The sequence below is a fragment of the Nelusetta ayraudi genome, unplaced genomic scaffold (assembly GCF_046127955.1).
Source record: "Nelusetta ayraudi isolate G7.1 ecotype Tasmania unplaced genomic scaffold, CSIRO-AGI_Nayr_v1 ptg000004l, whole genome shotgun sequence".
Taxonomy (NCBI): domain Eukaryota; kingdom Metazoa; phylum Chordata; class Actinopteri; order Tetraodontiformes; family Monacanthidae; genus Nelusetta; species Nelusetta ayraudi.
Window position 1 is genome coordinate 17,102,501 of NW_027466054.1, and position 12,279 is coordinate 17,114,779.

A 12,279-nucleotide genomic window follows, 5' to 3' on the forward strand; every position below is an offset into this window, starting at 1 on the left:
ACAGGATGATCTGTAGCGTGTATGTGTGTGTGTGTGTGTGTGTGTGTTTGTGTGGCCAACCTTGAAGCTGCTGAGCTCCTGCTTGGTGAATCCATTGCTGTGGATGATCTTCATCTGTTTGACCAAAGTACTTTTACCGCTCTCTGCTGCACCTGGAGGTGGGTGGAAACATAAGCGATTATCATAATTTAAAGGCACAGTGAGGAGAAATTGAGCAACTCAGAATAAAATAGCAAACAATATATTAAACAATATATTATTGTTAGTGATTTTTTTTCTTTTTTTTCTAAATTCTGACAACCTGGCTTGGAGTCGCACTTTCCTTGTGCTGGGAGGTCAGGAAAGTTTGAGCCAAACCATGTTTTAGGCACAATCTGTTAGCATTACAACAAGTGGAGTAACACTTTTTGGAATTATTATATATCAGGCATGGGCAAACTATGGCCTGTCAAGCTTTTCAATGTGGCCAAACTGGAAGAAAATATATTAATAGTAAAAGTAAGTCATAAAAAATAGCTGTATTTCATCAATTTTTCTCCGAATTTTCAGAGCCACTTCAATAAAGAGCTAAATACCGTGGGGCTTCAAAGACACATATTTTGTTGTAATGCTCCTGTTCATTTTCAATTGACATTAAAGCAACATGTGTCCCAGGATTCCCTTTCTCCTTTGAAGTGGCTCACCAAAACACTCCATCCATCTGCTCCTGCTCCTCTGTCAAACTGTAGAACCCGTTGTGGCCCACCAGTCAAAAAGTTTGCCCACCCAAGCTATATATTCGCATCACACGCTAATTAAAACAGTTACTTGAAGTGACTTTATCAAACTATAAACGTATAAATTATTCACAATGACCCCTTTAAAATGTTAAGCGCAGGGTCTTTAAAATCACGACCCTTCTCATTTAATTTATCCACACACACACACACACACACACACACACACACACAGGGGGGGACTTGGCCTCACCCAGCAGCAGGATTTTCACCACGTTCATCTCCCTCTTGGCGGACTCGTACAGCTCCCGGTCAATCCTGGCGCTGTGGATCCTCGCCTTCTTCTCCTCCGTGGTTTCGGTACCGAGGCACAGTCCCATCCCGAGCGCTCGATCATCACCGCCTTCGACCCCCCACCCGGGGGTCCTGACCTGAACCAGAGCCGGGTCTGGAGGAGCGAGTCAGGGGGAGCCGGCTCCGGCGAGCTGCATGCTCCCAGCAGCGGAGCGAAAAAGAGAGGAAACCCCCCCCCCCAACAGAATATCCTGGAGCTGACGGCAACTTCAGGACATTGTTTCTTCAACGATCCCCCGGTGGAAGGCGAAGTTGCAGCGGCTGCGGTTCAGTCCACCTGGACGGCCGCGGGGCGTCGCATCGTCCTCGGCTGCAGATCGGGAGTTTCTTCCTCCCTGCAGTTCAGTTCGGCGCTCAGTTCAAACTCAGTTGGCAAAGACCCCTGGTAATCCCGGAGCGTCCTCCTCCCACCACTACCGCCGCTGCTGCTGCTGCCGCTGCTCCCGCTGCTGCTGCTGCCCAGATGGAAAAGTTTTTTTTGTTTTTTTTTTTACTTCCCTGGGAAGTGACGTGCGCCTCGGACCAAAATGCGCTGAGTGCGCGTTTCACCTGTGCGCGTTCAGATCGACGTGAGAAAGAAAGAAAGAAAGAAAGAAAGAAAGAAAGAAAGAAAGAGACAGAGAGAACGAAGGAAAGGAATACAGAAATAAATAAAAGAGAGAGAAAGGAAAACAGAAAGAAAGAAATGGACAAAGAAAAGAAAAGACCTGTCAGGTTCGCTTTACAAGATGTTAATCACGCGCGAGGCGAGCTTGTTCCTACACGTTTGGATTAACACGCGCCCGTTTGATTGTGTCGTCAACACAAAACAAAACGCGAGCGATCGTGACTGCAACACTGTGAGTTGAGTTGTTGAACTGACTTCAATCAGTTGAGCAGCGCGAAGCCTACGTCACAGTCACACTTGATGGATCTCAACGTGTGCAATTACTCTGGTGTGTGATTGATGTCGATGTTGTTGTTTGATTCTCAAAGAAACGTGTCAGCTGCAGGACACGTGGTGTTGGTTTGAGTTGTGTAGTTGTGCAGCCTCTCCTGCCAACCAGCTCAGCCTGACTGACGGCCAAATCCCCTCGCACATGGAAGCACATCTGAGCGCGTTGCAGAGGAGCCCGGCTGTGGTTTAAATGTGGTGTAATTTAGCAATAACGCCATGTGTATCTTACACACAAAATGACTACAACGTGACTAAAACGAAGAAGCATTTCGTCCGAAAGACTAAGACTAAATCTAAAATGCCTGCCAAAAACAACACTGCACTCAGCACAAAGCTCTGAGTTATTACGACATGAATCATTTTTAATTACTCCATCGACCAACTATTAAACCATTCAAAGACAAATAACTACAAAGAAAAGTTATTACACCGACTTTGGTCAACGCTCTTCTTCAATTTAACTCAAATTCTACATCAGTTTCTTTATTCTTTGACATTAAAGGAAGTTGGAAAACGAGTATTCTCACCTAGAGGTGTAAGGCCAAGGTTAAAACTGTCAAAAATAATAATAATAATAATAATAATAATAATAATAATAATAATAATAATAATTAGAGAAGGCCAGCAGCACTCAAGCGTTTATCCAAAAGCACATTTTATTTTCCTCACTGGCACGCACAGGACCAACAAACACAGACGCGTTTCGAAAATAAATGTTGTATTTGGATGGACGCTTTAGTACTGCTGGCCTTTTCTAATTTCTTCTTTGACATTCCAACTTGATGTGGAGGCGCTGGAACGCAGAGGCAGGATTCCTCATGCGGTCGTAAAAATCAAAATGCAATGTGGGACATGAAGTGTCTAGTCCATGCAAACTTAAATGCAGCGTATAAGTCAATCAAACACCTTTAAGGCTTTGGCTGGTTCTGGTGGACTGGATTTGACCCACCAGTCTCGAATGTGAATCTAATGTAACTTATACAAAGCATGAAAATGTAATTCCGTGTATCTTCCCCACTTTTTAATCAGGGTATTTAAGGAGCTCCCATGTTCTTGTGGCCCCAAATCAGTGCTGAAGTGTATGAACTATAAAATAGTAGAATACAAATAGCTAATTTCTGAGCAAACCTGAAGGGGCCATAACAGAAAAGACAAACAATTTCCAACAGTTTTGGTTAATAGTCACCGCTACTAATGTGAAACAAACCCATTTAATTGATTATCAGTGAAACAAACGTTCAAATTAAGCAATCATTCTGAAAATACATGAGCTGTCAGGGACCTGTGAAGTGTGACAACTCCAAATCTGGCAAGTCAGCATCAAGATATTGACTGTTTTTTGTGTCAGTCAGATGGTCGGTAAGGAGTCGACGCTGGACCAACGGTGAATGTGCGTCAGATGAACAGTCCCAGGCTGGCCGTGCTGTGGCTCTGCTTGACGGATTATGGGCTCTTTGTGAGAGTAACGACGCCGCGGCGGCCCAGTGAATGAGGCAGGACGGCTGCGTCCCTGCGCTTCTGTGTCGGACCATGGCCTCATTTCGCTGAGTCAGTGAGTCGTGAATTAGTGCTGATCCAACAAAGGCCCCCAGTCATCAGGCTGCGGTGGTGAAACACACACACACACACACGGTGCTGTTGCACCACTGAGTTTGTTTATTAAAAAGGACAAGTTGCAGCACAGTTGAGTGAAAGGCTGCTAACGACACCTGGCTTCCATCTTTATTGCTCAGCCTGCCATCCAAAGCGACACACACACACACACACACACACACACACACACACACACACACACACACACACACACACACACACACACACACACACACACACACACACACACACACACCACAAAAATTGCACAACAACAGAATTGTGGTAGTTTAAAAAAAACAAAATTTCCAAGCAAAGACAACTGAGCCCTGGTTGTTTGTGTGTTTGTTTTGTTTTTTTGTTTTTTTCAGTTGAAAGCCATAGCCCTTTACATGAATTATTATTACAGTTTATCTTTGGAAACGAGGCACTACAGTCATCACGGTGCATTCACTCTCCCTATCTCACCATCTCACTCTCTCTCTCTCTCTCTCCGCTGTCTCGCACAAACACACACACAAGCGCACATCTGCAGTGCAAATGCAGATTAAAAAAATCACACAGTTAAAAATAAACATTTTCACAGATTAGTTAACGCAGTAATAAGACAAGTTAAAATACAACTTTTTTCCCCCCTTCCAGGGGTATGAAACACATTCAAGAGTGAAGACGTACGTAAGACTGGGAGGGGGCGGGGGGTGAATTTAAAATTCAAACAATGCTGACAACGTTTTGTGAATAAATTATGGCTTTGTCAGTTACCTCCAACCCTGCACACAAACACAGCGAGCGATTGTAGTGACACAAAACAAATAGAACACATGGACAGAGAAAGAAGCTCAGTCTGGAGGACGGGGTGGTGGGGTGGTGGGGGGGCTTAAAGGGGCTTTGCCATCGGATGTGTTTGAATTTTCTCCTTGTTTTTTAAAATCCTGAGGAAGCAGCGCGAGATGCTCTGCGGATCCGTGGTGTTTCACCCAGCGGAGCCACTTCAGGACCAGCAGCTACTGTCAGTCCCAGTCACACCAGTCCACCCACTGCCTGTATGTGTGTGTGTGTGTGTGCGAGTGCGTGTCTGAGCGAGTGAAGCCGACACAGAAGCGGGCCCTGCGGCCTCGCTAGTGAGCCTCCTGAGCAGCAGCTTCACTCTGGTCCTGCTGCTCCTTCCTCTTCATCGCCTCGATCACCGCCATCTCCTTGGCCTCCTTCTTTTGGTTCCTGGCCTCAAACTGCAGCCTGGGAGCGACACCAGATGGACGTGATGAGCACAGGCGAACGTTAAAAGGGACAAAAAAAGTACATGTGCATGTGATGGAAAAGTTAACTTTCTCCTTGAGAATGATTTGGGAGAGTTGATTCGAGGACATAAAAGCAAAAATAAAAGACGCAGAGTTCAAATCTATAGACGTTAAGTTGTTCCCCCTTTTTAGTGTTTTTTAATTAGATTTTTTATTTGTAATTAATATCAATTAACATTGCTGACTTGATGAAACTAAATTTTAACTGTTTTTGGTAGAATGTAAATCACTAGGATGTCCTGGACAAAACTGTATTTGTGTGAACAAAAAGTTAAATTGTGTTTTTTTTCTTTTGTCTTCTGACCCACATTAAAAAAGACAGTGGAAGGGTGTCACTCCAAGTTTAAAGATACTGGATTGGGGAAGAGGAAAGAAAAAGGAATGGAAAAAAAAATTGCCATTGTGTACCAAATGTATGTGAAATTGATCAATAAAAAGATTTTTTTTTTAAAAAGTGGCAAAAAGTGTCTAGCATGGCTCAGAAGATACAGGAGAGTTCACTTTGAGTTGGCCGACCTGTTTGCAATGATTCTCTGAACGATGTCATCAGTGGTGAGATTGTTGCCGCTGTCGATGGTTCGGAAGATGCCTCTCTTCTTGGGCTCCTGTGGGCACGACACATCACAGAGCAATCAGACCCGATGCACCTCAATATAAACAACCACAGCAGCAGCAACTGGAGGCCTGCATCGTCTGGAAATGCACGCTTGTAATTGAAAAAGAAAGGATAAATACTCCTGACTTAAAGGGGGAAAAAAAGAGGTCGTCAGTAAATGCTAGAAGCCACACAGAGCAGCAGCTGATGGGCGGAGCCTGTACTCACAGCGTAGGGGTCGATTCCGTCCTTGTCTGGAAGCACTTCTGTCTTGCCGTGACACACCAGGTCCACCTGCACCCACAAGACAAATTATCACCAGACCACACTCGATGGTTGAGTAATGTTTTAAAAATAACTGCATTCAATCATCACTTCAAAAGCAGGGAGGTTTTCCTGTAATAATTTAGCCGTCCAGAAGATGGCGCCACATAGTAAACATTTCTTCGACTTGAAAACGAAACGAAAAAGTTTTTTTTTTTTTTTTAAATGAATCACTCAAAATGCTTAAAAACGTGTTGCTTGTTGCTTGAATCTAATTTTCAAGCAGCAGCTGCAAATTCAAAGTCTGCCAAAATCCAGACGCTTTATCTTATGACCAGATCGAAACCACTTCGGGACATTTTGTCGCCCAAAAACAAAAACAAATTTCAACTCGGAGAGGAACCATCGCCAAGTGACTATAAAATGAGACTAATAAAGTCCCGCCCACCTTGAAGTGATCCAGCAGGTCTTTTCCCACACCATAGGGCGCACCAATCACAACCTCTGACACATACTACCAGGGGAGAGAGAGAAGAAGGGGAGGGCACTGATGAGGAAAGTCATATAGTCTTCATCTGGTGACAGATTGATTGGACTAATTCTCCGTCAGCCTGGCTTTGCTTTACTTCTCACCCAGTGTTGTTTTTATTTTATTGTGTAACACCTCGGTTATTATCATTACACTGTTGCAAGACAAGCGTGCACAAAACCGATAAAAGTGATTCCTAGTGACTGCTGGAAGTTCAAAGTGAGTCCAAGTCCAGCTCGGCTGCTCCTGAGGTCTCGGCCTCACAAACTCTCTCTGATGGATGCGGCTTTGAACTCACCCGACAGGCCAGCACGCTCAGCGTTCTCTCATGGACATTCATGATTGGGTAGTTCTTCCCCTTGTAGCGATTCACCTCCTGGAGAAAGTCAAACCAGAAACTGCTTAGTGTTGGATTACTTCTCCATTATTTTTTTTTAAATGACTGCGTCATTGAAAACAGTGGGCTTAAAAACAAACGGAGTGCTTTTGTTCTCGTGCAAACTTGGAGCTGCTCTGAGCTTTCTCCAAACGCTGAACTGCTGACCCACAACTTTTTGCGGATAGTTGAAGTTGAAGTGCTGAGTTGAGTGTCTGTTGTGAGGCGTACCTGGTCAAAGTGCAGGCCGACGATGACGTAGGGCTTCTCCGCCTGCTTGTACACCATCTCCAGGAAGTCGACGTGGCCGATGTCTGAGGGGAATCTAACGTCAAGGACATAACGGTGACGCGCGCTGCAAACCGCGACAAAAAACCCGCTCGGCTCCAGCTGCTCAGGATACGGAAGAGGTCAAAGGCGCCGGCGACGTAGATGATGGTGTCTCCGGGCTGCGGCTCCTTCCCCGAGGCGAACTGGATGATCTTCTGGGATGTCTGGAGGAACTGTGAGACTCCGGTCCAGGGACTGTGGCCTTTAGGGCCCTGGAATAAAAGAGGAGATTCAGCAAACGTTGATTCATCTGCAGAAGACCAATGCTCTTCACCTCTGCCATTAAACGGAAACGTGAAGCAAAAATAAAGCCCACTGCGCTTACTTTTCCAAAGTTGTCCGTGTGCTGCTGGTAGTCTGGGGTGTCCTGCACAAAATATTAAAATACAAAAAAATTACAGGCCAACGAAACCATCAGATAGGAGCATTTACTTAAGACACAAACAAGGATTTATACAGAGTTTTTAGATTTGCAGTTGTTTGCAATGCAGTTGAACTGCAGCCTGGAGGCCCCTGGGTGTGTGTGTGTGTGTGTGTGTGTTCTGTTCTCAGAATATAAATGGACTGGAACTCTTTTACTAATTAACGATGCACAGGGATAATTCTGAAGGAGAAGACTGTAGGGGGATTTTTTTTTAATACGGCTTCGCGTAAATGTGTTGGGTTTTTTTTTTGAGTGCGGTTTCAAAAAAATCCTACTCCGCGTTAACAGCCTCTAAGTAGTACAACACTTTGCTTTCTCTAAAAGGCAGAGGGAACGTTGTCCCTAGTGTGAAATTGCTCTTTCCTCAGAATGGTGGCAAGTTTTCCGACAATAAGACAAACTGAAAACTGTCTGCAACACTTGCGTGTCTCAGCACAGACGGTGCAGACTCGCCCCACTTACTTGTTTGGTCACTCACACCAAACAAGCCAGCGTGTTATTATCATTTTAATTACCCTTCAAGCTACCGGCTAGGTGCTTTCACAGATGAAAAAAAGACGGAGAAGCCAGGCACTGCGTTTCTTCCTGCTTGAGCTCTGTGCTTCACTTCGCCCTGCAGTGACACTGCAGACACGCCAGGCTTACAGTGCACACGACTCACCATGTTGCTGTGATGGGCTTTGGTCATGAGCAGCATCCGTCCCACCAGGTCGGTGGTGGAGACGCCCTGCGTGCGCTTACACTCCCGGTACCGTCCCTCGTGCTTCACCTCGGCGTACGTGTCCTTCCCATCCACCGTAAGAGTGATGTCATCTAGGAAACATTGATTGATTGATTGACTTTATTTAATTCATGCTTGGCACCACTGAAAAACTGCAAGATTTTTTTCTCAAGGTTTAAAAAACAACAGGGCAGATGGCAATCATGGTAGCCATTCTAGAATATTTGTATGGTCTAAATAGTGTCATTATACAGCCTAACTGCAGTGTGCAGGGTTGAATGTTTCAGCCTGCTGGTCTTGGCTGACGTGACATGCACGTTGTTGGGGGTCAATCGATAAGCTTTGCTTCTTTCAGCCCCTTCTCCAACTTGCACTTTATCATTTTTTTTGTTTTGTTTTGTTGCACATATTGGCTGCTTTACTTGTGCTTGCTTGAGGCAAATATAAATCAAATCAATCATCCCATTCGGGGGACTGTTTTTGTATGACGTGTGCGCGTCACAAGCCATCAACAGAAAAAAAAAGAAGCTCAAAAGAAAGACAGGAAGCAGGCGTCTGAGAACGGACTCACCTCCGTGCACGCAGAAGTCGCAGTTGTATTGGTCCAGAGTCTCCAGGGTGGTGACGTAAGGGGCCCCTTCCACGATGTCGTCCACCCACTTGATGGCGCGCACCATCTTGTAGCGCTCCGCCTGGGTGAAGACCGGGGGACCTTTGTGTTTGGAGATCTCGGCTATTGGGGGGCGGGGGGCACGGAGAGGATTTGACCGTGTTTAAATGCGGTTTACACTGAGGGAGCAACACAGAGCAACACAGCGATGCCACACTGGCATACATTTTACTTTGAAAAGGAATAGCTGTTTGCTATTGCAGGAACAGTGCTGTAGCTCTTCTACCTACTTTATCCCCTTTTTTTCCCCCGCCGTCCTGTTTGAATAAGCGAACGAACGACCGCTCCCGTAACGTCATATCATTTTAACAACAAGCAAGTGAGAGGACAGTGACACACGAGCAAACATGTAAATGACACGGCCATTGAGTCACTCCAAACAGGATTTCCGCTGTTTGCTCGGTTAATAAACACATTTTCTTATCCGACCAAACACTGTTTGTTTTTTCACAGACAAAGTCCGTATCAGACAATGTGCTCGGTGGTAGCGGCCCTACCGTCTGTGTGCACTCCGACTATGAGGTAATCTCCCATTGCCTTGGCCTGCCGGAGCTGGTTGGAGTGGCCGTAGTGCACCATGTCGTAGCTGTGCGGACGTAAATGAAACACAGTGTGAGCGCTCGAGGCAAAAGCAGTGAACAGAAACACCCGTATCACCCATAATGGTGACTTATAAACAGCTTTCATGCAGGGCGATCAGACTGTTGAGTTTGCTGGTTCATGTGAGCCTATGATGTCGAGGTCACCCAGCACAGTGGGAGGGTGTGGGGGGTTAATACAGCGTAATCGATCAGAGTGCTGAGTGTAAAGGCTAATGGGGGAAAGGTAATGACCACATACGAGCACAGCTTTCCAATGTTTATTTGCTCTCTGCCATTCGGTTACTCCAGCTGTCTGGGTTTTTTTCTTTTCTTACTGGGTTGCGTTTAAAGAAAACAAAAGTAAGAAAAATTACGGGCCTAAATTTTTTTTGTCAATGTCTGTTTATTGGGAAAATATTTAATTCTTGTTCGCGTGAACAATTCGTCAATTATATTGAATAATTGTCGATTAAGAATGCAATTGATTAAATTAAATTAGTCGCAATTAATTGAATTTTTACACTGTTTTTTTTTTTGTTAAATGGCGTGGTGTATACCTACTGTAGAACAAGTTACTTTTAAACAACTTTAAAAAAAAAAAAAAAGAAAAAGAAAAAGAAAAAAAAAGTTGAAACGTGACCCATTAGAAGTAAACTTAAAGTTAGAGGGTAAATGTAAAAGTGTAAAGGGTGTTTCTACTGTTCTCTCATGGGTCACATTGGATTTAAGGGTCAAATAATGTGTTCCTTACACAACGATTAATGAATTAATCAATAATTTGCATTCCTAATTCCTTTTGATGTAAATTTGTGAGAAAAGTCAAGCCTCTGTCAACCTAATCTTAACATTTGCTAACAACTACATGGCTCCTGTCTAACAAAGCATTAACTACAACTCCCAGGTTTTTCAGTCAATGCTTAGTAAATTATGTGGAGTGTCAAAAAAAGGTGAGAATTCTAAATTTGACCTGTAATATGAGGTTAATGTTTGTCATATTTTCACAGCTTCACATTGCAAACGTAATGGTTGAAAATCCATGCAGCTGTTGTCACTGCTCTCTGCTGCGCTGAAGCTGATGACAGAGCTCATTGCTTCACCGTTACTTGCTGTTGTTGTTGTTGTTGTTGTTGTTGATATTGCACTCTTAACGACCACCTCACTGACACAACATTTGAACATTCCTCTGGACAACATGTACACCATGGTGAGTTATTTATATCCGCTGATGGAGCGCCGTGTCCAGAGAGCTAGCCGCTCCTTTGTGCAAGCGAGCAAGTCCAGGGGAAACGGACTGCAAGTGAGTGTCAAACATCAGTTGTTTCCACAGCTGCAGATGCATCATGTGAGGCTGGTGGTCATGTTACTACCGTGGCAGCAGTTAGAGAGAAAATGAAATGCATGTCCTTGGGAAGTGTGGAAACATGACCCCACCTGTGAGGCTTCGGAGCCTTCACCACCACCTGGGGAGGCAGCCCTGGAGGTATTAACAGCACGACTTCACACACAGCCTTGTAAATGAGGGATTATGTAAATATGGTGTAGGAGAAGGAGGGGGAGGCGTGGTTCCAGACGTTAGTCGTTATAGTGGCACTTCCAGTCTAAAGTTTCCCCCTCAGGTTGTTGTGAATACGGATGTGTGCCTGCAGTTTGCATCTCCTGCAAGCCTCGGGTTCATCTCCAGGAGTTTCATAGTTCCGCACACAGGAGAGTTCCCCACCCCACCAAAAAAAAAAAAAAAAAACTACTCACGGCCAAAGACAAATTACGATACCAGGATATGATGAGCGTGTGTTTGTTCTGAATGACAACACGACTTCAAATCATTTGTTTCGCTGTTTTTGTCTCTCTTTCGGTTTGTTTGTTTGTTTGTTTTTGTTTTGTTTATTACGACAAGGGGATTAACAGTCCGGCCCTCTGACCAACACAAATAACTAGAACGTCACAGGTGTCAGCTAAACCAAGTAACGGTCGATCTTGACACCCGCTGTAGCTCAGAAACTGGCGCTAATGCGACGAGTTAGCTCGCCCGAGCTAATAACAGCAGCAGCAGCAGCAGCAGGCTACTTCACAGTTCGGCGACCCCCGATACACACCACCGGCCGCCACACAGACTTTCACATACAGCTGCGCCGACTGATAGACAACTTACCAGCCGTCACACCACACCCGAACAACGCGCTTCCTTTTCTCGGGGCTGCACGCCGAGGAAGCCGGTCGAGCGCAGCCGGCTTCATCCCGCCGCTCGTCGCTCGCGTGGTGGCCGTTTTTGATCATTTCCACGACTGGGCTGGACTTCAATTGTCGAGTGCACAAACCACAAAAAGGCGAAGCTTTGCGCGGGTTTAAGCCACCAGGAACTGTGTTCTCGGGAGGGAGGAAGGTCGTCCTCAAGCGGGTCAGGTTGTCGAGATAAGCCGGGCGGAGACTTTGCTAGTGGTGGTGGCTGCCAGTGGCCAACGCCTCCGAGGCGACGTCACATCGAACGAATCCTCTGGCGGTGACGTCACATATTGCATAATCACTCGGCGTCACGTGACCGGCGAAAGCCGATCCTCGTCGTGGAATGTAGTGAAGAACATGCTGGAAGTAGTTTTACAGCTGGCTGCGCCACCTACTCCTACTATTGCTCTCCGCTTTTCCATGCTGCACAAGTTAACTTGGAAACTGGACTTTTAAATGTACTTTACTACTGATTTCCAGCAATAAAATTAACATAAAATAATTGTATTAATAGCGGTCTCAAATTAGTGTAATACTCCCCATATTGAGCGTTGCTCCGCCCACGGAGAAAACTTCCAAAAATGTGGGAAGTCCAACAAAGCAGAAATTCTTTCAATTTTTACAATCTAAACGTGAGTATTTTTTTTTTTTTTCAAGAGGCTGCAAATTGT

The 12,279-nt window shown here is 45.2% G+C and overlaps 2 protein-coding genes across 2 annotated transcripts in view; both read right to left on the bottom strand.

Annotated features, from left to right (window-relative positions):
• gnav1 (guanine nucleotide binding protein (G protein) alpha v1) overlaps positions 1-1,844 on the bottom strand; it is a 21,226-nt gene extending 19,382 nt beyond the window's left edge. Inside the window, exons 1-2 of the mRNA XM_076039529.1 lie at positions 970-1,844; positions 61-152 (exon numbers count right to left, since the gene is read on the bottom strand). Coding sequence (XP_075895644.1) covers positions 61-152; positions 970-1,096 — 219 coding nt within the window. The 5' untranslated portion in view covers positions 1,097-1,844. The remainder of the gene's footprint in view (positions 1-60; positions 153-969) is intronic.
• Positions 1,845-3,640: 1,796 nt separating this feature from the next.
• Positions 3,641-11,834, bottom strand: pcyt2 (phosphate cytidylyltransferase 2, ethanolamine). Its single transcript, XM_076039515.1, has 12 exons — positions 11,538-11,834; positions 9,305-9,393; positions 8,709-8,870; positions 8,078-8,229; positions 7,318-7,359; positions 7,066-7,204; positions 6,894-6,976; positions 6,585-6,662; positions 6,206-6,271; positions 5,722-5,787; positions 5,415-5,503; positions 3,641-4,836 (listed from the first exon to the last, which is right to left on the bottom strand). Exons 1-12 carry the CDS (start codon positions 11,660-11,662, stop codon positions 4,719-4,721), a joined length of 1,209 nt encoding a protein of 402 aa, XP_075895630.1. The 5' UTR covers positions 11,663-11,834; the 3' UTR covers positions 3,641-4,718.
• Between the last annotated feature and the right edge of the window lie 445 nt (positions 11,835-12,279).

Excerpts from the sequence above, each read along its gene's own strand:
- pcyt2 (XM_076039515.1), bottom strand. The coding sequence starts at position 11,662 with ATGATCAAAAACGGCCACCACGCGAGCGACGAGCGGCGGGATGAAGCC. Across the intron at positions 9,394-11,537 it reads CGGGTGTGGTGTGACGGCTG|CTACGACATGGTGCACTACG; the intron begins GTAAGTTGTCTA and ends ACGTCCGCACAG. Across the intron at positions 4,837-5,414 it reads CAGAGAATCATTGCAAACAG|GCTGCAGTTTGAGGCCAGGA; the intron begins GTCGGCCAACTC and ends TGTCGCTCCCAG.